Source organism: Zalophus californianus, chromosome 1, assembly GCF_009762305.2.
Source record: "Zalophus californianus isolate mZalCal1 chromosome 1, mZalCal1.pri.v2, whole genome shotgun sequence".
Classification (NCBI taxonomy): Eukaryota; Metazoa; Chordata; class Mammalia; order Carnivora; family Otariidae; genus Zalophus; species Zalophus californianus.
Genome location: NC_045595.1, coordinates 201,784,241 through 201,807,788, shown reverse-complemented (window position 1 = coordinate 201,807,788; position 23,548 = coordinate 201,784,241). Strand labels below are relative to the sequence as shown.

At 42.6% G+C, this 23,548-nt stretch overlaps 6 protein-coding genes across 6 annotated transcripts; all 6 read left to right on the top strand.

The window, feature by feature from the left end:
* Positions 1-1,881: 1,881 nt before the first annotated feature.
* Positions 1,882-2,157, top strand: LOC118357137 (keratin-associated protein 21-1-like). The gene has a single exon (XM_035728381.1). The coding sequence runs from the start codon at positions 1,882-1,884 to the stop codon at positions 2,155-2,157; it is 276 nt and encodes a 91-aa protein (XP_035584274.1).
* Positions 2,158-6,199: 4,042 nt separating this feature from the next.
* On the top strand, positions 6,200-6,475 carry LOC118357087 (keratin-associated protein 21-1-like). Its single transcript, XM_035728165.1, has one exon. It carries the CDS (start codon positions 6,200-6,202, stop codon positions 6,473-6,475), a length of 276 nt encoding a protein of 91 aa, XP_035584058.1.
* A 3,815-nt stretch (positions 6,476-10,290) lies between these two features.
* Positions 10,291-10,566, top strand: LOC118357104 (keratin-associated protein 21-1-like). The gene has a single exon (XM_035728273.1). It carries the CDS (start codon positions 10,291-10,293, stop codon positions 10,564-10,566), a length of 276 nt encoding a protein of 91 aa, XP_035584166.1.
* Positions 10,567-14,385: 3,819 nt separating this feature from the next.
* LOC118357054 (keratin-associated protein 21-1-like) lies at positions 14,386-14,661 on the top strand. Its single transcript, XM_035727990.1, has one exon. The coding sequence runs from the start codon at positions 14,386-14,388 to the stop codon at positions 14,659-14,661; it is 276 nt and encodes a 91-aa protein (XP_035583883.1).
* Positions 14,662-18,463: 3,802 nt separating this feature from the next.
* On the top strand, positions 18,464-18,739 carry LOC118356432 (keratin-associated protein 21-1-like). The gene has a single exon (XM_035724975.1). It carries the CDS (start codon positions 18,464-18,466, stop codon positions 18,737-18,739), a length of 276 nt encoding a protein of 91 aa, XP_035580868.1.
* Positions 18,740-22,554: 3,815 nt separating this feature from the next.
* On the top strand, positions 22,555-22,806 carry LOC113915869 (keratin-associated protein 21-1-like). The gene has a single exon (XM_027581785.1). The coding sequence runs from the start codon at positions 22,555-22,557 to the stop codon at positions 22,804-22,806; it is 252 nt and encodes an 83-aa protein (XP_027437586.1).
* Positions 22,807-23,548: the final 742 nt, after the last annotated feature.

Genomic DNA, 23,548 nt, shown 5'->3' with positions numbered 1-23,548 from the left:
ATTCCACAAAGAGGGGAATGGAATTCTAGTAATTACAGTTTGTTGAAAATCTCCTCATTGTTTTATTATGATCCTTGTCCTTGAAGGCGTTCTGAAAGAGGAGAGAATATCATCCATTGAGCATCATGACCGTAATTTTTATATCCAGTAAAGGGCCAATCCTGTATTAGCTTATAAGATAATTGAAACATCTGGAAAAATAGCTTCATAAACTAACACATATCTTCAAAATGGGAAGTTTGTGACTCTCTTTGTCAAGAAACCTTTCAGAGTTTCCGTTCGAATGAAATGAGAACATAGGGATAATGTATCCAAATATCTTAGAGTTTCTAAGTGGCATAACAAAGTTAGAACACGCTTTTGTTTAAATGCATCTGGTTTTATTGAGGAAATATTGATTGAGTTCAAATTACGGACTGGGTACTCTACTTAGAAGTAAGTGGTGATTCAGGGATGCACGGAATCAGAGGTTTTTTATTTTTTTCCCCCTGCCACCATGGATCATTATCCAGAGGTCTGAATGGAAAGGTCATAGATATTATGCAATCCAGACAGAAAAATTTTCCAATAGTTAGAAGTACTGGGACCAGAAAGTGGGTGCTTGAAAAGCAATGTGTCTGTTCTAGAGAACTTGTGTATTAGAATTTAGAGTTTTGATTTTCAGGAATGACAGAAAAGTAGAGAAAATAAAGTTGAAGAACAAGTGTAGTGGGATGTGTTTTCCTTTAAGCTTCTTGGAAGGGTGAAACACAGCAGAGATATCAGATAGACCAGGGTCCAAGTATAGAAAAAGTAGTCAGAATCCTCTCAATGAACGGAAAAATTTTGAAAATGGAAGTTCTCAGAGAAGGAATTCAGTAGACTTATGAATATCCCTGTTGAAGGCTTACAATAAAGGCCTGGATGGCACTCATTTCACTGTTGTGGGAATTTGAAATGTGGAGTAGAAGGAATGATCTTCGTGAGTTGGGACTCCCTTCCAACTTGGAGGTCATAGTTGTCACAGTAAAAAATAATTTGAATTTTGGATTTTGCCTGTTTCAGAAAATGGTGACTTAGGTAAAATCGAGGCAACCAAGATAAGCAAAAACATCACACAGACAAAAGAACATACTGTACCTTCCTTTTTCTCCTTCTCAATCTTCTTTTTGGTGTGAGTGTCTGGTGATGGCAAGTTTGGATGCTTGGTTTCGTTGGGAGGAAAGGAAATATTTGGAATTAGACACCAGGAAAGAGAGAAGCTGATTATCAATATGAAGCTACAAACCAAGGTTTCTAATCTCAGCACTACTGACATTTCTTTAAGTCAGATGTTTCAGTGTTGTTGGGGGCTGTTCTACGTCCTGAGACCGGCATCACCCCTGGTTTGTACCACAAGGAGCCAGTGGGTTTCTGCAGTAGGTATCTGGGTGCGAGAAGCCGGTCAATGATTCCAGAAAGGAGATGGGAGTTATTTTCTTCTGTTTGGGCCGAAGTAGATATTGTAGGTAAGATGAGAGCCCAAGAGGGACAGAAATTATCCGAAATTCCCCCAAGCTTGTGATATTGCGTATAGAACAAGAGAGGAGCTTGTGAAGTCGGGTATCAATCGTATGTAGAGCACATGATTGTACTGAGACATTCTTTAGCAGAGTGAATTAAAAGCTGTTCTTTAAACACAACGGGAGTCTCCGAAAGAATGAGCTCATTTTCCCAAGACATTATCGATTGTTGACATTGACAGGCACAACACAGTTGCTTACATATTTGTTGGGTAAGTCAGGGGATGAATGGTATGCTCTTGCCAATTACTGGCAGTATATAAAGGTCCAAAGGAAGTAGAAGACCACAGTTGACCACACATCTGCGTGCAACCCACCTGAAATCTCCTCTCCTGACAACATGTGTTGCAACTACGGGAACTCCTGTGGCTATGGCTACGGATGCGGCTATGGCTGTGGATGTGGCCCCTATTCTGGCTGTGGTTATGGAACTGGCTGTGGCTGTGGCTATGGCTCAGGCTGTGGCTGTGGCTATGGCTCAGGCTGTGGCTGTGGCTATGGCTCAGGATGGGGCTGTGGAAGACTCTCCTGCTGTGGGTGTGGATATGGCTGTGGCTCTGGCTACTGTGGCTACCGGCCATTTTGCTACAGAAGGTGTTACTCTTCTTGCTGCTAGACCATCATTCTCCAAGCCCCATTTGCTTCTGAAATGACAGAACCAAAGCCACAACTGAAGCAAGGATCCATACCTCGAGTATTCTACATCCAGGAAATTGTATGCTTGACAGAGGCTTTCACCCCCAGGCAACATCTATTAGGATGGCATCTTGAGGCTCCAGGCTTTGTGGTATCATCTGACTCTTTCCCAAATGTTGGTCATTGTTCTCTCAATCTGGATTCTGTGTTGTGACTATGCCATTGATCCTAACCTCCCACTGTTGGACAAAAAACTTATTCTCAATAAAAATAGTTCTTTGCTTCGAACAAATCTCTGCGTTCTTGCTTGTGAATTACTCCTGTTTTTGAGGTTTTAGGACCTCTCTTGAACATTGGGCTGACGATACGTTGCATGAACCTGGGGGCTCTTCCTTGAGATAACACAAGCATTACTTCTCGACACGCATCAGAGAGAATGTCTTCTCCACCTATTTCTCAAATCCCTCATGTACAGGCACCCACAACGCAACAGAAAGCACATAGTATTTCGGGAACTGTGCCCTGGAAATCACACTGTGTTCAAAATGAAGCTGGGGTTGAGGGAAAGGGGAGAAGGAATGACACCTGTTCAGGTGGTTGTGACAGAGCCCAAGGGAGAGGAGGTGTGGTCTGAGTGCTGAATGGACGGATGAAGGGCATGGAAGAGAGAGTTCCCAGGATTAATGAGAGATTAGAAGCCGACTCAGGTGACTCGTGAAGAACTAAGGAAAAGCTAAATCAGAAGCCAAATGTGGTATTGTATCATGTGCATTTTGAAGGAAGTGTGAATATATTTGTTTGGAATTTTGAGATTAAGAAATTGATTGAAGTCACCTGATTTACAAATAGTTTTGAATGTTTTTATGGTTTATTTATTTTATTTGAGAGAAATTGAGAGCGAGAGAAAGCGAGGGCATGCGCACGCACAAGCAGAGGAACGGGCCGAGAGAGGGAGAGAGAGAGAGAGAGAGAGAGAGAGAAGGAGATAAGCAGACTCCCGCTGAGTGCATCCTGAAAGTAAGAGTCAGATGCTTAACTGACTGAGCCACCAGGGGCCAAGTTTTGAATGTTTCTGAGAGGAAACACTCCTACACACTTTAGGCTAGACGGGCAATTGTAGATGGGTTTCCTGTTCTCAGAGTGTCTATATTCTAATAGGTGATACTAAGCAACAATAAGGATTAATTAAGATATATTTAGAGAGATAATTGCTATGGAAGGAATAGAGCAGCTTCCTGGGGAAGAGAGTGAAGTTTGAAGCATTGGAGACATAGTTCGGGGAGGTATTTTGACATTTGGTGTCAAATGAACGGATGATGCCTGCCACAAGAAATACTGGGATGTATGGTAGTAGCGTTAAGGAAGAAGAGAAATGCATTATGTGTTGGGTATGATCAGTGGTGCCAAAATTTTTAGTGGAAAAGAACAAGAGCTAGTGCTTAAAAGTGCTCTCTAGTGCCTCAATCGATGCAGATATAAGGATGGGATGAAAAGGCCAGTCTACTGTCTGAGTTTGAGAGCCTAGCACTTTGTGGTTTCTGAGTTCCGTGTGCTTTCCTCATGTGACTTTCCAGATCTCTAACACTGTATTCTATACCATAGAATGTCTTTTCAGGCTCGATTTCAATGGGAAGTGAAAAATGACTCCCTGTCTCGTCTCCATGACAAGGGTCACTGCACAAATTCTGAGTCTGCAGTCCCTGGAGGTAGGAGCCTCCACCCAATGGCCAATTGCAAGGAAGATGGCCCTGCCATCAAGGGCAGCCCTGGAGTGCAGCTATGCCCAGGACATAATGTGTCCTACTGATGAAGAAACAGGGGTTCTTCAGTAGTTGGATAGTTTTCATAGATGGAATATTTGTACATGTGATGGGAGGTCTGACTGTAGTCTGGGGAAATCTGAGGTTGGGGAAATTCCACAAAGAGGGGAATGGAATTCTAGTAATTACAGTTTGTTGAAAATCTCCTCATTGTTTTATTATGATCCTTGTCCTTGAAGGCGTTCTGAAAGAGGAGAGAATATCATCCATTGAGCATCATGACCGTAATTTTCATATCCAGTAAAGGGCCAATCCTTTATTAGCTTATAAGATAATTGAAACATCTGGAAAAATAGCTTCATAAACTAACACATATCTTCAAAATGGGAAGTTTGTGACTCTCTGTCAAGAAACTTTTCAGAATTTCCGTTCGAATGAAATGAGAACATAGGGATAATGTAGCCAAATATCTTAGAGTTTCTAACTGGCATAAAAACTTAGAACACGCTTTTGTTTAAATGCATCTGATTTTATCGAGGAAATATTGATTGAGTTCAAATAACAGACTGGGTACTCTACTTAGAAGTAAGTGGTGGGGCGCCTGGGTGGCTCAGTTGGTTAAGCGACTGCCTTCGGCTCGGGTCATGATCCTAGGGTCCTGGGATCGAGCCCCGCATCGGGCTCCCTGCTCGGCGGGAGGCCTGCTTCTCCCTCTCCTACTCCCCCTGCTTGTGTTCCCTCTCTCTCTGTCTCTCTCTTTCTCTCTGTCAATTCAATAAATAAAATCTTAAAAAAAAAAAAAAAAAAAAAAAAGAAGTAAGTGGTGATTCAGGGATGCACAGAATCAGAGATTTTTTATTTTTTTTTCCCTGCCACCATGGATCATTATCCAGAGGTCTGAATGGAAAGGTGATAGATATTATGCAATCCAGACAGAAAAATTTTCCAATAGTTAGAAGTACTGGGACCAGAAAGTGGGTGCTTGAAAAGCAATGTGTCTGTTCTAGAGAACTTGTGTATTAGAATTTAGAGTTTTGATTTTCAGGAATGACAGAAAAGTAGAGAAAATAAAGTTGAAGAACAAGTGTAGTGGGATGTCTTTTCCTTTAAGCTTCTTGGAAGGGTGAAACACAGCAGAGATATCAGATAGACCAGGGTCCAAGTATAGAAAAAGTAGTCAGAATCCTCTCAATGAACGGAAAAAATTTTGAAAATGGAAGTTCTCAGAGAAGGAATTCAGTAGACTTATGAATATCCCTGTTGAAGGCTTACAATAAAGGCCTGGATGGCACTCATTTCACTGTTGTGGGAATTTGAAATGTGGAGTAGAAGGAATGATCTTCGTGAGTTGGGACTCCCTTCCAACTTGGAGGTCATAGTTGTCACAGTAAAAAATAATTTGAATTTTGGATTTTGCCTGTTTCAGAAAATGGTGACTTAGGTAAAATCGAGGCAACCAAGATAAGCAAAAACATCACACAGACAAAAAAACATACTGTACCTTCCTTTTTCTCCTTCTCAATCTTCTTTTTGGTGTGAGTGTCTGGTGATGGCAAGTTTGGATGCTTGGTTTCGTTGGGAGGAAAGGAAATATTTGGAATTAGACACCAGGAAAGAGAGAAGCTGATTATCAATATGAAGCTACAAACCAAGGTTTCTAATCTCAGCACTACTGACATTTCTTTAAGTCAGATGTTTCAGTGTTGTTGGGGGCTGTTCTACGTCCTGAGACCGGCATCACCCCTGGTTTGTACCACAAGGAGCCAGTGGGTTTCTGCAGTAGGTATCTGGGTGCGAGAAGCCGGTCAATGATTCCAGAAAGGAGATGGGAGTTATTTTCTTCTGTTTGGGCCGAAGTAGATATTGTAGGTAAGATGAGAGCCCAAGAGGGACAGAAATTATCCGAAATTCCCCCAAGCTTGTGATATTGCGTATAGAACAAGAGAGGAGCTTGTGAAGTCGGGTATCAATCGTATGTAGAGCACATGATTGTACTGAGACATTCTTTAGCAGAGTGAATTAAAGCTGTTCTTTAAACACAACGGGAGTCTCCGAAAGAATGAGCTCATTTTCCCAAGACATTATCGATTGTTGACATTGACAGGCACAACACAGTTGCTTACATATTTGTTGGGTAAGTCAGGGGATGAATGGTATGCTCTTGCCAATTACTGGCAGTATATAAAGGTCCGAAGGACGTAGAAGACCACAGTTGACCACACATCTGCGTGCAACCCACCTGAAATCTCCTCTCCTGACAACATGTGTTGCAACTACGGGAACTCCTGTGGCTATGGCTACGGATGCGGCTATGGCTGTGGATGTGGCCCCTATTCTGGCTGTGGTTATGGAACTGGCTGTGGCTGTGGCTATGGCTCAGGCTGTGGCTGTGGCTATGGCTCAGGCTGTGGCTGTGGCTATGGCTCAGGATGGGGCTGTGGAAGACTCTCCTGCTGTGGGTGTGGATATGGCTGTGGCTCTGGCTACTGTGGCTACCGGCCATTTTGCTACAGAAGATGTTACTCTTCTTGCTGCTAGACCATCATTCTCCAAGCCCCATTTGCTTCTGAAATGACAGAACCAAAGCCACAACTGAAGCAAGGATCCATACCTCGAGTATTCTACATCCAGGAAATTGTATGCTTGACAGAGGCTTTCACCCCCAGGCAACATCTATTAGGATGGCATCTTGAGGCTCCAGGCTTTGTGGTATCATCTGACTCTTTCCCAAATGTTGGTCATTGTTCTCTCAATCTGGATTCTGTGTTGTGACTATGCCATTGATCCTAACCTCCCACTGTTGGACAAAAAACTTATTCTCAATAAAAATAGTTCTTTGCTTCGAACAAATCTCTGCGTTCTTGCTTGTGAATTACTCCTGTTTTTGAGGTTTTAGGACCTCTCTTGAACATTGGGCTGACGATACATTGCATGAACCTGGGGGCTCTTCCTTGAGATAACACAAGCATTACTTCTCGACACGCATCAGAGAGAATGTCTTCTCCACCTATTTCTCAAATCCCTCATGTACAGGCACCCACAACGCAACAGAAAGCACATAGTATTTCGGGAACTGTGCCCTGGAAATCACACTGTGTTCAAAATGAAGCTGGGGTTGAGGGAAAGGGGAGAAGGAATGACACCTGTTCAGGTGGTTGTGACAGAGCCCAAGGGAGAGGAGGTGTGGTCTGAGTGCTGAATGGACGGATGAAGGGCATGGAAGAGAGAGTTCCCAGGATTAATGAGAGATTAGAAGCCGACTCAGGTGACTCGTGAAGAACTAAGGAAAAGCTAAATCAGAAGCCAAATGTGGTATTGTATCATGTGCATTTTGAAGGAAGTGTGAATATATTTGTTTGGAATTTTGAGATTAAGAAATTGATTGAAGTCACCTGATTTACAAATAGTTTTGAATGTTTTTATGGTTTATTTATTTTATTTGAGAGAAATTGAGAGCGAGAGAAAGCGAGGGCATGCGCACGCACAAGCAGAGGAACGGGCCGAGAGAGGGAGAGAGAGAGAGAGAGAGAGAGAGAGAAGGAGATAAGCAGACTCCCGCTGAGTGCATCCTGAAATTAAGAGTCAGATGCTTAACTGACTGAGCCACCAGGGGCCAAGTTTTGAATGTTTCTGAGAGGAAACACTCCTACACACTTTAGGCTAGACGGGCAATTGTAGATGGGTTTCCTGTTCTCAGAGTGTCTATATTCTAATAGGTGATACTAAGCAACAATAAGGATTAATTAAGATATATTTAGAGAGAGAATTGCTATGGAAGGAATAGAGCAGCTTCCTGGGGAAGAGAGTGAAGGTTGAAGCATTGGAGACGTAGTTCGGGGAGGTATTTTGACATTTGGTGTCAAATGAACGGATGCTGCCTGTCACAAGAAATACCGGCAAGTATGGTAGTAGCGTTAAGGAAGAAGAGAAATGCATTATGTGTTGGGTATGATCAGTGGTGCCACAATTTTTAGTGGAAAAGAACAAGAGCTAGTGCTTAAAAGTGCTCTCTAGTGCCTCAATCGATGCAGATATAAGGATGGGATGAAAAGGCCAGTCTACTGTCTGAGTTTGAGAGCCTAGCACTTTGTGGTTTCTGAGTTCCTTGTGCTTTCCTCATGTGACTTTCCAGATCTCTAACACTGTATTCTATACCATAGAATGTCTTTTCAGGCTCGATTTCAATGGGAAGTGAAAAATGACTCCCTGTCTCGTCTCCATGACAAGGGTCACTGCACAAAGTCTGAGTCTGCAGTCCCTGGAGGTAGGAGCCTCCACCCAATGGCCAATTGCAAGGAAGATGGCCCTGCCATCAAGGGTAGCCCCTGGAGTGCAGCTATGCCCCAGATATAATGTGTCCTACTGATGAAGAAACAGGGCTTCTTCAAGAGTTGGATAGTTTTCATAGATGGAATATTTGTACATCTGATGGGAGGACTGACTGTAGTCTGGGGAAATCTGAGGTTGGGGAAATTCCACAAAGAGGGGAATGGAATTCTAGTAATTACAGTTTGTTGAAAATCTCCTCATTGTTTTATTATGATCCTTGTCCTTGAAGGCGTTCTGAAAGAGGAGAGAATATCATCCATTGAGCATCATGACCGTAATTTTTATATCCAGTAAAGGGCCAATCCTGTATTAGCTTATAAGATAATTGAAACATCTGGAAAAATAGCTTCATAAACTAACACATATCTTCAAAATGGGAAGTTTGTGACTCTCTTTGTCAAGAAACCTTTCAGAGTTTCCGTTCGAATGAAATGAGAACATAGGGATAATGTATCCAAATATCTTAGAGTTTCTAAGTGGCATAACAAAGTTAGAACACGCTTTTGTTTAAATGCATCTGGTTTTATTGAGGAAATATTGATTGAGTTCAAATTACGGACTGGGTACTCTACTTAGAAGTAAGTGGTGATTCAGGGATGCACGGAATCAGAGGTTTTTTATTTTTTTCCCCCTGCCACCATGGATCATTATCCAGAGGTCTGAATGGAAAGGTCATAGATATTATGCAATCCAGACAGAAAAATTTTCCAATAGTTAGAAGTACTGGGACCAGAAAGTGGGTGCTTGAAAAGCAATGTGTCTGTTCTAGAGAACTTGTGTATTAGAATTTAGAGTTTTGATTTTCAGGAATGACAGAAAAGTAGAGAAAATAAAGTTGAAGAACAAGTGTAGTGGGATGTCTTTTCCTTTAAGCTTCTTGGAAGGGTGAAACACAGCAGAGATATCAGATAGACCAGGGTCCAAGTATAGAAAAAGTAGTCAGAATCCTCTCAATGAACGGAAAAATTTTGAAAATGGAAGTTCTCAGAGAAGGAATTCAGTAGACTTATGAATATCCCTGTTGAAGGCTTACAATAAAGGCCTGGATGGCACTCATTTCACTGTTGTGGGAATTTGAAATGTGGAGTAGAAGGAATGATCTTCGTGAGTTGGGACTCCCTTCCAACTTGGAGGTCATAGTTGTCACAGTAAAAAATAATTTGAATTTTGGATTTTGCCTGTTTCAGAAAATGGTGACTTAGGTAAAATCGAGGCAACCAAGATAAGCAAAAACATCACACAGACAAAAAAACATACTGTACCTTCCTTTTTCTCCTTCTCAATCTTCTTTTTGGTGTGAGTGTCTGGTGATGGCAAGTTTGGATGCTTGGTTTCGTTGGGAGGAAAGGAAATATTTGGAATTAGACACCAGGAAAGAGAGAAGCTGATTATCAATATGAAGCTACAAACCAAGGTTTCTAATCTCAGCACTACTGACATTTCTTTAAGTCAGATGTTTCAGTGTTGTTGGGGGCTGTTCTACGTCCTGAGACCGGCATCACCCCTGGTTTGTACCACAAGGAGCCAGTGGGTTTCTGCAGTAGGTATCTGGGTGCGAGAAGCCGGTCAATGATTCCAGAAAGGAGATGGGAGTTATTTTCTTCTGTTTGGGCCGAAGTAGATATTGTAGGTAAGATGAGAGCCCAAGAGGGACAGAAATTATCCGAAATTCCCCCAAGCTTGTGATATTGCGTATAGAACAAGAGAGGAGCTTGTGAAGTCGGGTATCAATCGTATGTAGAGCACATGATTGTACTGAGACATTCTTTAGCAGAGTGAATTAAAAGCTGTTCTTTAAACACAACGGGAGTCTCCGAAAGAATGAGCTCATTTTCCCAAGACATTATCGATTGTTGACATTGACAGGCACAACACAGTTGCTTACATATTTGTTGGGTAAGTCAGGGGATGAATGGTATGCTCTTGCCAATTACTGGCAGTATATAAAGGTCCAAAGGAAGTAGAAGACCACAGTTGACCACACATCTGCGTGCAACCCACCTGAAATCTCCTCTCCTGACAACATGTGTTGCAACTACGGGAACTCCTGTGGCTATGGCTACGGATGCGGCTATGGCTGTGGATGTGGCCCCTATTCTGGCTGTGGTTATGGAACTGGCTGTGGCTGTGGCTATGGCTCAGGCTGTGGCTGTGGCTATGGCTCAGGCTGTGGCTGTGGCTATGGCTCAGGATGGGGCTGTGGAAGACTCTCCTGCTGTGGGTGTGGATATGGCTGTGGCTCTGGCTACTGTGGCTACCGGCCATTTTGCTACAGAAGATGTTACTCTTCTTGCTGCTAGACCATCATTCTCCAAGCCCCATTTGCTTCTGAAATGACAGAACCAAAGCCACAACTGAAGCAAGGATCCATACCTCGAGTATTCTACATCCAGGAAATTGTATGCTTGACAGAGGCTTTCACCCCCAGGCAACATCTATTAGGATGGCATCTTGAGGCTCCAGGCTTTGTGGTATCATCTGACTCTTTCCCAAATGTTGGTCATTGTTCTCTCAATCTGGATTCTGTGTTGTGACTATGCCATTGATCCTAACCTCCCACTGTTGGACAAAAAATTTATTCTCAATAAAAATGGTTCTTTGCTTCGAAGAAATCTCTGCGTTCTTGCTTGTGAATTACTCCTGTTTTTGAGGTTTTAGGACCTCTCTTGAACATTGGGCTGACGATACGTTGCATGAACCTGGGGGCTCTTCCTTGAGATAACACAAGCATTACTTCTCGACACGCATCAGAGAGAATGTCTTCTCCACCTATTTCTCAAATCCCTCATGTACAGGCACCCACAACGCAACAGAAAGCACACAGTATTTCGGGAACTGTGCCCTGGAAATCACACTGTGTTCAAAATGAAGCTGGGGTTGAGGGAAAGGGGAGAAGGAATGACACCTGTTCAGGTGGTTGTGACAGAGCCCAAGGGAGAGGAGGTGTGGTCTGAGTGCTGAATGGACGGATGAAGGGCATGGAAGAGAGAGTTCCCAGGATTAATGAGAGATTAGAAGCCGACTCATGTGACTCGTGAAGAACTAAGGAAAAGCTAAATCAGAAGCCAAATGTGGTATTGTATCATGTGCATTTTGAAGGAAGTGTGAATATATTTGTTTGGAATTTTGAGATTAAGAAATTGATTGAAGTCACCTGATTTACAAATAGTTTTGAATGTTTTTAAGGTTTATTTATTTTATTTGAGAGAAATTGAGAGCGAGAGAAAGCGAGGGCATGCGCACGCACAAGCAGAGGAACGGGCCGAGAGAGGGAGAGAGAGAGAGAGAGAGAGAGAGAGAGAGAAGGAGATAAGCAGACTCCCGCTGAGTGCATCCTGAAATTAAGAGTCAGATGCTTAACTGACTGAGCCACCAGGGGCCAAGTTTTGAATGTTTCTGAGAGGAAACACTCCTACACACTTTAGGCTAGACGGGCAATTGTAGATGGGTTTCCTGTTCTCAGAGTGTCTATATTCTAATAGGTGATACTAAGCAACAATAAGGATTAATTAAGATATATTTAGAGAGAGAATTGCTATGGAAGGAATAGAGCAGCTTCCTGGGGAAGAGAGTGAAGGTTGAAGCATTGGAGACGTAGTTCGGGGAGGTATTTTGACATTTGGTGTCAAATGAACGGATGCTGCCTGTCACAAGAAATACCGGCAAGTATGGTAGTAGCGTTAAGGAAGAAGAGAAATGCATTATGTGTTGGGTATGATCAGTGGTGCCACAATTTTTAGTGGAAAAGAACAAGAGCTAGTGCTTAAAAGTGCTCTCTAGTGCCTCAATCGATGCAGATATAAGGATGGGATGAAAAGGCCAGTCTACTGTCTGAGTTTGAGAGCCTAGCACTTTGTGGTTTCTGAGTTCCTTGTGCTTTCCTCATGTGACTTTCCAGATCTCTAACACTGTATTCTATACCATAGAATGTCTTTTCAGGCTCGATTTCAATGGGAAGTGAAAAATGACTCCCTGTCTCGTCTCCATGACAAGGGTCACTGCACAAAGTCTGAGTCTGCAGTCCCTGGAGGTAGGAGCCTCCACCCAATGGCCAATTGCAAGGAAGATGGCCCTGCCATCAAGGGCAGCCCTGGAGTGCAGCTATGCCCCAGATATAATGTGTCCTACTGATGAAGAAACAGGGCTTCTTCAATAGTTGGATAGTTTTCATAGATGGAATATTTGTACATGTGATGGGAGGTCTGACTGTAGTCTGGGGAAATCTGAGGTTGGGGAAATTCCACAAAGAGGGGAATGGAATTCTAGTAATTACAGTTTGTTGAAAATCTCCTCATTGTTTTATTATGATCCTTGTCCTTGAAGGCGTTCTGAAAGAGGAGAGAATATCATCCATTGAGCAGCATGACCGTAATTTTTATATCCAGTAAAGGGCCAATCCTGTATTAGCTTATAAGATAATTGAAACATCTGGAAAAATAGCTTCATAAACTAACACATATCTTCAAAATGGGAAGTTTGTGACTCTCTTTGTCAAGAAACCTTTCAGAGTTTCCGTTCGAATGAAATGAGAACATAGGGATAATGTATCCAAATATCTTAGAGTTTCTAAGTGGCATAACAGAGTTAGAACACGCTTTTGTTTAAATGCATCTGGTTTTATTGAGGAAATATTGATTGAGTTCAAATTACGGACTGGGTACTCTACTTAGAAGTAAGTGGTGATTCAGGGATGCACGGAATCAGAGGTTTTTTATTTTTTTCCCCCTGCCACCATGGATCATTATCCAGAGGTCTGAATGGAAAGGTCATAGATATTATGCAATCCAGACAGAAAAATTTTCCAATAGTTAGAAGTACTGGGACCAGAAAGTGGGTGCTTGAAAAGCAATGTGTCTGTTCTAGAGAACTTGTGTATTAGAATTTAGAGTTTTGATTTTCAGGAATGACAGAAAAGTAGAGAAAATAAAGTTGAAGAACAAGTGTAGTGGGATGTCTTTTCCTTTAAGCTTCTTGGAAGGGTGAAACACAGCAGAGATATCAGATAGACCAGGGTCCAAGTATAGAAAAAGTAGTCAGAATCCTCTCAATGAACGGAAAAATTTTGAAAATGGAAGTTCTCAGAGAAGAAATTCAGTAGACTTATGAATATCCCTGTTGAAGGCTTACAATAAAGGCCTGGATGGCACTCATTTCACTGTTGTGGGAATTTGAAATGTGGAGTAGAAGGAATGATCTTCGTGAGTTGGGACTCCCTTCCAACTTGGAGGTCATAGTTGTCACAGTAAAAAATAATTTGAATTTTGGATTTTGCCTGTTTCAGAAAATGGTGACTTAGGTAAAATCGAGGCAACCAAGATAAGCAAAAACATCACACAGACAAAAAAAACATACTGTACCTTCCTTTTTCTCCTTCTCAATCTTCTTTTTGGTGTGAATGTCTGGTGATGGCAAGTTTGGATGCTTGGTTTCGTTGGGAGGAAAGGAAATATTTGGAATTAGACACCAGGAAAGAGAGAAGCTGATTATCAATATGAAGCTACAAACCAAGGTTTCTAATCTCAGCACTACTGACATTTCTTTAAGTCAGATGTTTCAGTGTTGTTGGGGGCTGTTCTACGTCCTGAGACCGGCATCACCCCTGGTTTGTACCACAAGGAGCCAGTGGGTTTCTGCAGTAGGTATCTGGGTGCGAGAAGCCGGTCAATGATTCCAGAAAGGAGATGGGAGTTATTTTCTTCTGTTTGGGCCGAAGTAGATATTGTAGGTAAGATGAGAGCCCAAGAGGGACAGAAATTACCCGAAATTCCCCCAAGCTTGTGATATTGCGTATAGAACAAGAGAGGAGCTTGTGAAGTCGGGTATCAATCGTATGTAGAGCACATGATTGTACTGAGACATTCTTTAGCAGAGTGAATTAAAAGCTGTTCTTTAAACACAACGGGAGTCTCCGAAAGAATGAGCTCATTTTCCCAAGACATTATCGATTGTTGACATTGACAGGCACAACACAGTTGCTTACATATTTGTTGGGTAAGTCAGGGGATGAATGGTATGCTCTTGCCAATTACTGGCAGTATATAAAGGTCCGAAGGACGTAGAAGACCACAGTTGACCACACATCTGCGTGCAACCCACCTGAAATCTCCTCTCCTGACAACATGTGTTGCAACTACGGGAACTCCTGTGGCTATGGCTACGGATGCGGCTATGGCTGTGGATGTGGCCCCTATTCTGGCTGTGGTTATGGAACTGGCTGTGGCTGTGGCTATGGCTCAGGCTGTGGCTGTGGCTATGGCTCAGGCTGTGGCTGTGGCTATGGCTCAGGATGGGGCTGTGGAAGACTCTCCTGCTGTGGGTGTGGATATGGCTGTGGCTCTGGCTACTGTGGCTACCGGCCATTTTGCTACAGAAGATGTTACTCTTCTTGCTGCTAGACCATCATTCTCCAAGCCCCATTTGCTTCTGAAATGACAGAACCAAAGCCACAACTGAAGCAAGGATCCATACCTCGAGTATTCTACATCCAGGAAATTGTATGCTTGACAGAGGCTTTCACCCCCAGGCAACATCTATTAGGATGGCATCTTGAGGCTCCAGGCTTTGTGGTATCATCTGACTCTTTCCCAAATGTTGGTCATTGTTCTCTCAATCTGGATTCTGTGTTGTGACTATGCCATTGATCCTAACCTCCCACTGTTGGACAAAAAACTTATTCTCAATAAAAATAGTTCTTTGCTTCGAACAAATCTCTGCGTTCTTGCTTGTGAATTACTCCTGTTTTTGAGGTTTTAGGACCTCTCTTGAACATTGGGCTGACGATACATTGCATGAACCTGGGGGCTCTTCCTTGAGATAACACAAGCATTACTTCTCGACACGCATCAGAGAGAATGTCTTCTCCACCTATTTCTCAAATCCCTCATGTACAGGCACCCACAACGCAACAGAAAGCACACAGTATTTCGGGAACTGTGCCCTGGAAATCACACTGTGTTCAAAATGAAGCTGGGGTTGAGGGAAAGGGGAGAAGGAATGACACCTGTTCAGGTGGTTGTGACAGAGCCCAAGGGAGAGGAGGTGTGGTCTGAGTGCTGAATGGACGGATGAAGGGCATGGAAGAGAGAGTTCCCAGGATTAATGAGAGATTAGAAGCCGACTCAGGTGACTCGTGAAGAACTAAGGAAAAGCTAAATCAGAAGCCAAATGTGGTATTGTATCATGTGCATTTTGAAGGAAGTGTGAATATATTTGTTTGGAATTTTGAGATTAAGAAATTGATTGAAGTCACCTGATTTACAAATAGTTTTGAATGTTTTTAAGGTTTATTTATTTTATTTGAGAGAAATTGAGAGCGAGAGAAAGCGAGGGCATGCGCACGCACAATCAGAGGAATGGGCCGAGAGAGGGAGAGAGAGAGAGAGAGAAGGAGATAAGCAGACTCCCGCTGAGTGCATCCTGAAATTGAGTCAGATGCTGAACTGACTGAGCCACCAGGGGCCAAGTTTTGAATGTTTCTGAGAGGAAACACTCCTACACACTTTAGGCTAGACGGGCAATTGTAGATGGGTTTCCTGTTCTCAGAGTGTCTATATTCTAATAGGTGATACTAAGCAACAATAAGGATTAATTAAGATATATTTAGAGAGAGAATTGCTATGGAAGGAATAGAGCAGCTTCCTGGGGAAGAGAGTGAAGGTTGAAGCATTGGAGACGTAGTTCGGGGAGGTATTTTGACATTTGGTGTCAAATGAACGGATGATGCCTGTCACAAGAAATACCGGGAAGCATGGTAGTAGCGTTAAGGAAGAAGAGAAATGCATTATGTGTTGGGTATGATCAGTGGTGCCACAATTTTTAGTGGAAAAGAACAAGAGCTAGTGCTTAAAAGTGCTCTCTAGTGCCTCAATCGATGCAGATATAAGGATGGGATGAAAAGGCCAGTCTAGTGTCTGAGTTTGAGAGCCTAGCACTTTGTGGTTTCTGAGTTCCTTGTGCTTTCCTCATGTGACTTTCCAGATCTCTAACACTGTATTCTATACCATAGAATGTCTTTTCAGGCTCGATTTCAATGGGAAGTGAAAAATGACTCCCTGTCTCGTCTCCATGACAAGGGTCACTGCACAAAGTCTGAGTCTGCAGTCCCTGGAGGTAGGAGCCTCCACCCAATGGCCAATTGCAAGGAAGATGGCCCTGCCATCAAGGGCAGCCCTGGAGTGCAGCTATGCCCCAGATATAATGTGTCCTACTGATGAAGAAACAGGGCTTCTTCAATAGTTGGATAGTTTTCATAGATGGAATATTTGTACATGTGATGGGAGGTCTGACTGTAGTCTGGGGAAATCTGAGGTTGGGGAAATTCCACAAAGAGGGGAATGGAATTCTAGTAATTACAGTTTGTTGAAAATCTCCTCATTGTTTTATTATGATCCTTGTCCTTGAAGGCGTTCTGAAAGAGGAGAGAATATCATCCATTGAGCATCATGACCGTAATTTTTATATCCAGTAAAGGGCCAATCCTGTATTAGCTTATAAGATAATTGAAACATCTGGAAAAATAGCTTCATAAACTAACACATATCTTCAAAATGGGAAGTTTGTGACTCTCTTTGTCAAGAAACCTTTCAGAGTTTCCGTTCGAATGAAATGAGAACATAGGGATAATGTATCCAAATATCTTAGAGTTTCTAAGTGGCATAACAAAGTTAGAACACGCTTTTGTTTAAATGCATCTGGTTTTATTGAGGAAATATTGATTGAGTTCAAATTACGGACTGGGTACTCTACTTAGAAGTAAGTGGTGATTCAGGGATGCACGGAATCAGAGGTTTTTTATTTTTTTCCCCCTGCCACCATGGATCATTATCCAGAGGTCTGAATGGAAAGGTCATAGATATTATGCAATCCAGACAGAAAAATTTTCCAATAGTTAGAAGTACTGGGACCAGAAAGTGGGTGCTTGAAAAGCAATGTGTCTGTTCTAGAGAACTTGTGTATTAGAATTTAGAGTTTTGATTTTCAGGAATGACAGAAAAGTAGAGAAAATAAAGTTGAAGAACAAGTGTAGTGGGATGTGTTTTCCTTTAAGCTTCTTGGAAGGGTGAAACACAGCAGAGATATCAGATAGACCAGGGTCCAAGTATAGAAAAAGTAGTCAGAATCCTCTCAATGAACGGAAAAATTTTGAAAATGGAAGTTCTCAGAGAAGGAATTCAGTAGACTTATGAATATCCCTGTTGAAGGCTTACAATAAAGGCCTGGATGGCACTCATTTCACTGTTGTGGGAATTTGAAATGTGGAGTAGAAGGAATGATCTTCGTGAGTTGGGACTCCCTTCCAACTTGGAGGTCATAGTTGTCACAGTAAAAAATAATTTGAATTTTGGATTTTGCCTGTTTCAGAAAATGGTGACTTAGGTAAAATCGAGGCAACCAAGATAAGCAAAAACATCACACAGACAAAAGAACATACTGTACCTTCCTTTTTCTCCTTCTCAATCTTCTTTTTGGTGTGAGTGTCTGGTGATGGCAAGTTTGGATGCTTGGTTTCGTTGGGAGGAAAGGAAATATTTGGAATTAGACACCAGGAAAGAGAGAAGCTGATTATCAATATGAAGCTACAAACCAAGGTTTCTAATCTCAGCACTACTGACATTTCTTTAAGTCAGATGTTTCAGTGTTGTTGGGGGCTGTTCTACGTCCTGAGACCGGCATCACCCCTGGTTTGTACCACAAGGAGCCAGTGGGTTTCTGCAGTAGGTATCTGGGTGCGAGAAGCCGGTCAATGATTCCAGAAAGGAGATGGGAGTTATTTTCTTCTGTTTGGGCCGAAGTAGATATTGTAGGTAAGATGAGAGCCCAAGAGGGACAGAAATTATCCGAAATTCCCCCAAGCTTGTGATATTGCGTATAGAACAAGAGAGGAGCTTGTGAAGTCGGGTATCAATCGTATGTAGAGCACATGATTGTACTGAGACATTCTTTAGCAGAGTGAATTAAAAGCTGTTCTTTAAACACAACGGGAGTCTCCGAAAGAATGAGCTCATTTTCCCAAGACATTATCGATTGTTGACATTGACAGGCACAACACAGTTGCTTACATATTTGTTGGGTAAGTCAGGGGATGAATGGTATGCTCTTGCCAATTACTGGCAGTATATAAAGGTCCAAAGGAAGTAGAAGACCACAGTTGACCACACATCTGCGTGCAACCCACCTGAAATCTCCTCTCCTGACAACATGTGTTGCAACTACGGGAACTCCTGTGGCTATGGCTACGGATGCGGCTATGGCTGTGGATGTGGCCCCTATTCTGGCTGTGGTTATGGAACTGGCTGTGGCTGTGGCTATGGCTCAGGCTGTGGCTGTGGCTATGGCTCAGGCTGTGGCTGTGGCTATGGCTCAGGATGGGGCTGTGGAAGACTCTCCTGCTGTGGGTGTGGATATGGCTGTGGCTCTGGCTACTGTGGCTACCGGCCATTTTGCTACAGAAGATGTTACTCTTCTTGCTGCTAGACCATCATTCTCCAAGCCCCATTTGCTTCTGAAATGACAGAACCAAAGCCACAACTGAAGCAAGGATCCATACCTCGAGTATTCTACATCCAGGAAATTGTATGCTTGACAGAGGCTTTCACCCCCAGGCAACATCTATTAGGATGGCATCTTGAGGCTCCAGGCTTTGTGGTATCATCTGACTCTTTCCCAAATGTTGGTCATTGTTCTCTCAATCTGGATTCTGTGTTGTGACTATGCCATTGATCCTAACCTCCCACTGTTGGACAAAAAATTTATTCTCAATAAAAATAGTTCTTTGCTTCGAAGAAATCTCTGCGTTCTTGCTTGTGAATTACTCCTGTTTTTGAGGTTTTAGGACCTCTCTTGAACATTGGGCTGACGATACATTGCATGAACCTGGGGGCTCTTCCTTGAGATAACACAAGCATTACTTCTCGACACGCATCAGAGAGAATGTCTTCTCCACCTATTTCTCAAATCCCTCATGTACAGGCACCCACAACGCAACAGAAAGCACACAGTATTTCGGGAACTGTGCCCTGGAAATCACACTGTGTTCAAAATGAAGCTGGGGTTGAGGGAAAGGGGAGAAGGAATGACACCTGTTCAGGTGGTTGTGACAGAGCCCAAGGGAGAGGAGGTGTGGTCTGAGTGCTGAATGGACGGATGAAGGGCATGGAAGAGAGAGTTCCCAGGATTAATGAGAGATTAGAAGCCGACTCAGGTGACTCGTGAAGAACTAAGGAAAAGCTAAATCAGAAGCCAAATGTGGTATTGTATCATGTGCATTTTGAAGGAAGTGTGAATATATTTGTTTGGAATTTTGAGATTAAGAAATTGATTGAAGTCACCTGATTTACAAATAGTTTTGAATGATTTTAAGGTTTATTTATTTTATTTGAGAGAAATTGAGAGCGAGAGAAAGCGAGGGCATGCGCACGCACAAGCAGAGGAACGGGCCGAGAGAGGGAGAGAGAGAATGAGAGAGAGAGAGAGAAGGAGATAAGCAGACTCCCGCTGAGTGCATCCTGAAATTAAGAGTCAGATGCTTAACTGACTGAGCCACCAGGGGCCAAGTTTTGAATGTTTCTGAGAGGAAACACTCCTACACACTTTAGGCTAGACGGGCAATTGTAGATGGGTTTCATGTTCTCAGAGTGTCTATATTCTAATAGGTGATACTAAGCAACAATAAGGATTAATTAAGATATATTTAGAGAGAGAATTGCTATGGAAGGAATAGAGCAGCTTCCTGGGGAAGAGAGTGAAGGTTGAAGCATTGGAGACGTAGTTCGGGGAGGTATTTTGACATTTGGTGTCAAATGAACGGATGCTGCCTGTCACAAGAAATACCGGCAAGTATGGTAGTAGCGTTAAGGAAGAAGAGAAATGCATTATGTGTTGGGTATGATCAGTGGTGCCACAATTTTTAGTGGAAAAGAACAAGAGCTAGTGCTTAAAAGTGCTCTCTAGTGCCTCAATCGATGCAGATATAAGGATGGGATGAAAAGGCCAGTCTACTGTCTGAGTTTGAGAGCCTAGCACTTTGTGGTTTCTGAGTTCCTTGTGCTTTCCTCATGTGACTTTCCAGATCTCTAACACTGTATTCTATACCATAGAATGTCTTTTCAGGCTCGATTTCAATGGGAAGTGAAAAATGACTCCCTGTCTCGTCTCCATGACAAGGGTCACTGCACAAAGTCTGAGTCTGCTGTCCCTGGAGGTAGGAGCCTCCACCCAATGGCCAATTGCAAGGAAGATGGCCCTGCCATCAAGGGTAGCCCTGGAGTGCAGCTATGCCCCAGATATAATGTGTCCTACTGATGAAGAAACAGGGCTTCTTCAATAGTTGGATAGTTTTCATAGATGGAATATTTGTACATCTGATGGGAGGACTGACTGTAGTCTGGGGAAATCTGAGGTTGGGGAAATTCCACAAAGAGGGGAATGGAATTCTAGTAATTACAGTTTGTTGAAAATCTCCTCATTGTTTTATTATGATCCTTGTCCTTGAAGGCGTTCTGAAAGAGGAGAGAATATCATCCATTGAGCATCATGACCGTAATTTTTATATCCAGTAAAGGGCCAATCCTGTATTAGCTTATAAGATAATTGAAACATCTGGAAAAATAGCTTCATAAACTAACACATATCTTCAAAATGGGAAGTTTGTGACTCTCTTTGTCAAGAAACCTTTCAGAGTTTCCGTTCGAATGAAATGAGAACATAGGGATAATGTATCCAAATATCTTAGAGTTTCTAAGTGGCATAACAAAGTTAGAACACGCTTTTGTTTAAATGCATCTGGTTTTATTGAGGAAATATTGATTGAGTTCAAATTACGGACTGGGTACTCTACTTAGAAGTAAGTGGTGATTCAGGGATGCACGGAATCAGAGGTTTTTTATTTTTTTCCCCCTGCCACCATGGATCATTATCCAGAGGTCTGAATGGAAAGGTCATAGATATTATGCAATCCAGACAGAAAAATTTTCCAATAGTTAGAAGTACTGGGACCAGAAAGTGGGTGCTTGAAAAGCAATGTGTCTGTTCTAGAGAACTTGTGTATTAGAATTTAGAGTTTTGATTTTCAGGAATGACAGAAAAGTAGAGAAAATAAAGTTGAAGAACAAGTGTAGTGGGATGTCTTTTCCTTTAAGCTTCTTGGAAGGGTGAAACACAGCAGAGATATCAGATAGACCAGGGTCCAAGTATAGAAAAAGTAGTCAGAATCCTCTCAATGAACGGAAAAATTTTGAAAATGGAAGTTCTCAGAGAAGGAATTCAGTAGACTTATGAATATCCCTGTTGAAGGCTTACAATAAAGGCCTGGATGGCACTCATTTCACTGTTGTGGGAATTTGAAATGTGGAGTAGAAGGAATGATCTTCGTGAGTTGGGACTCCCTTCCAACTTGGAGGTCATAGTTGTCACAGTAAAAAATAATTTGAATTTTGGATTTTGCCTGTTTCAGAAAATGGTGACTTAGGTAAAATCGAGGCAACCAAGATAAGCAAAAACATCACACAGACAAAAAAACATACTGTACCTTCCTTTTTCTCCTTCTCCTTCTTCTTTTTGGTGTGAGTGTCTGGTGATGGCAAGTTTGGATGCTTGGTTTCGTTGGGAGGAAAGGAAATATTTGGAATTAGACACCAGGAAAGAGAGAAGCTGATTATCAATATGAAGCTACAAACCAAGGTTTCTAATCTCAGCACTACTGACATTTCTTTAAGTCAGATGTTTCAGTGTTGTTGGGGGCTGTTCTACGTCCTGAGACCGGCATCACCCCTGGTTTGTACCACAAGGAGCCAGTGGGTTTCTGCAGTAGGTATCTGGGTGCGAGAAGCCGGTCAATGATTCCAGAAAGGAGATGGGAGTTATTTTCTTCTGTTTGGGCCGAAGTAGATATTGTAGGTAAGATGGGAGCCCAAGAGGGACAGAAATTATCCGAAATTCCCCCAAGCTTGTGATATTGCGTATAGGACAAGAGAGGAGCTTGTGAAGTCGGGTATCAGTCGTATGTAGAGCACATGATTCTACTGAGACATTCTTTAGCAGAGTGAATTAAAAGCTGTTCTTTAAACACAACGGGAGTCTCCCAAAGAATGAGCTCATTTTTCCCAAGACATTATCGATTGTTGACATTGACAGGCACAACACAGTTGCTTACATATTTGTTGGGTAAGTCAGGGGATGAATGGTATGCTCTTGCCAATTACTGGCAGTATATAAAGGTCCAAGGGACGTAGAAGACCACAGTTGACCACACATCTGCGTGCAACCCCCCTGAAATCTCCTCTCCTGACAACATGTGTTGCAACTACGGGAACTCCTGTGGCTATGGCTACGGATGCGGCTATGGCTGTGGATGTGGCCCCTATTCTGGCTGTGGTTATGGAACTGGCTGTGGCTGTGGCTATGGCTCAGGCTGTGGCTGTGGCTATGGCTCAGGATGGGGCTGTGGAAGACTCTCCTGCTGTGGGTGTGGATATGGCTGTGGCTCTGGCTACTGTGGCTACCGGCCATTTTGCTACAGAAGATGTTACTCTTCTTCCTGCTAGACCATCATTCTCCAAGCCCCATTTGCTTCTGAGATGACACAACCAAAGCAACAACTGAAGCAAGGATCAATACCTCGAGTATTCTACATCCAGGAAATTGTATGCTTGAGAGAAGCTTTCACCCCCAGGCAACATTTATTAGGATGGCATCTTGAAGCTCCAGGCTTTGTGGTATCATCTGACTCTTTCCCAAATGTTGGTCTTTGTTCTCTCAATCTGGATTCTGTGTTGTGACTATGCCATTGATCCTAACCTCCCACTGTTGGACAAAAAACTTTTTCTCAATAAAAATAGTTCTTTGCTTCGAACAAATCTCTGCATTCTTGCTTGTGAATTACTCCTGTTTTTGGGGTTTTAGGACCTCTCTTGAACATTGGGCTGACGATACTAAAGCTAATAAAGGATTGGCCCTTTACTGGATATAAAAGTTACAGTCATGATGCTCAATGGATGATATCCTCTCCTCTTTCAGAACGCCTTCAAGGACAAGGACATTAATAAAATAATGAGGAGATTTTCAACAAACTGTAATTACTAGAATTCCATTCCCCTCTTTGTGGAATTTCCCCAACCTCAGATTTCCCCAGACTACAGGCAGTCCTCCCATCACATGTACAAGTATTCCATCTATGAAAACTCTCCAACTATTGAAGAAGCCTGTTTCTTCATCAGTAGGACACATTTTATCCTGGGCATAGCTGCACTCCAGGGCTGCCCTTGATGGCAGGGCCATCTTCCTTGT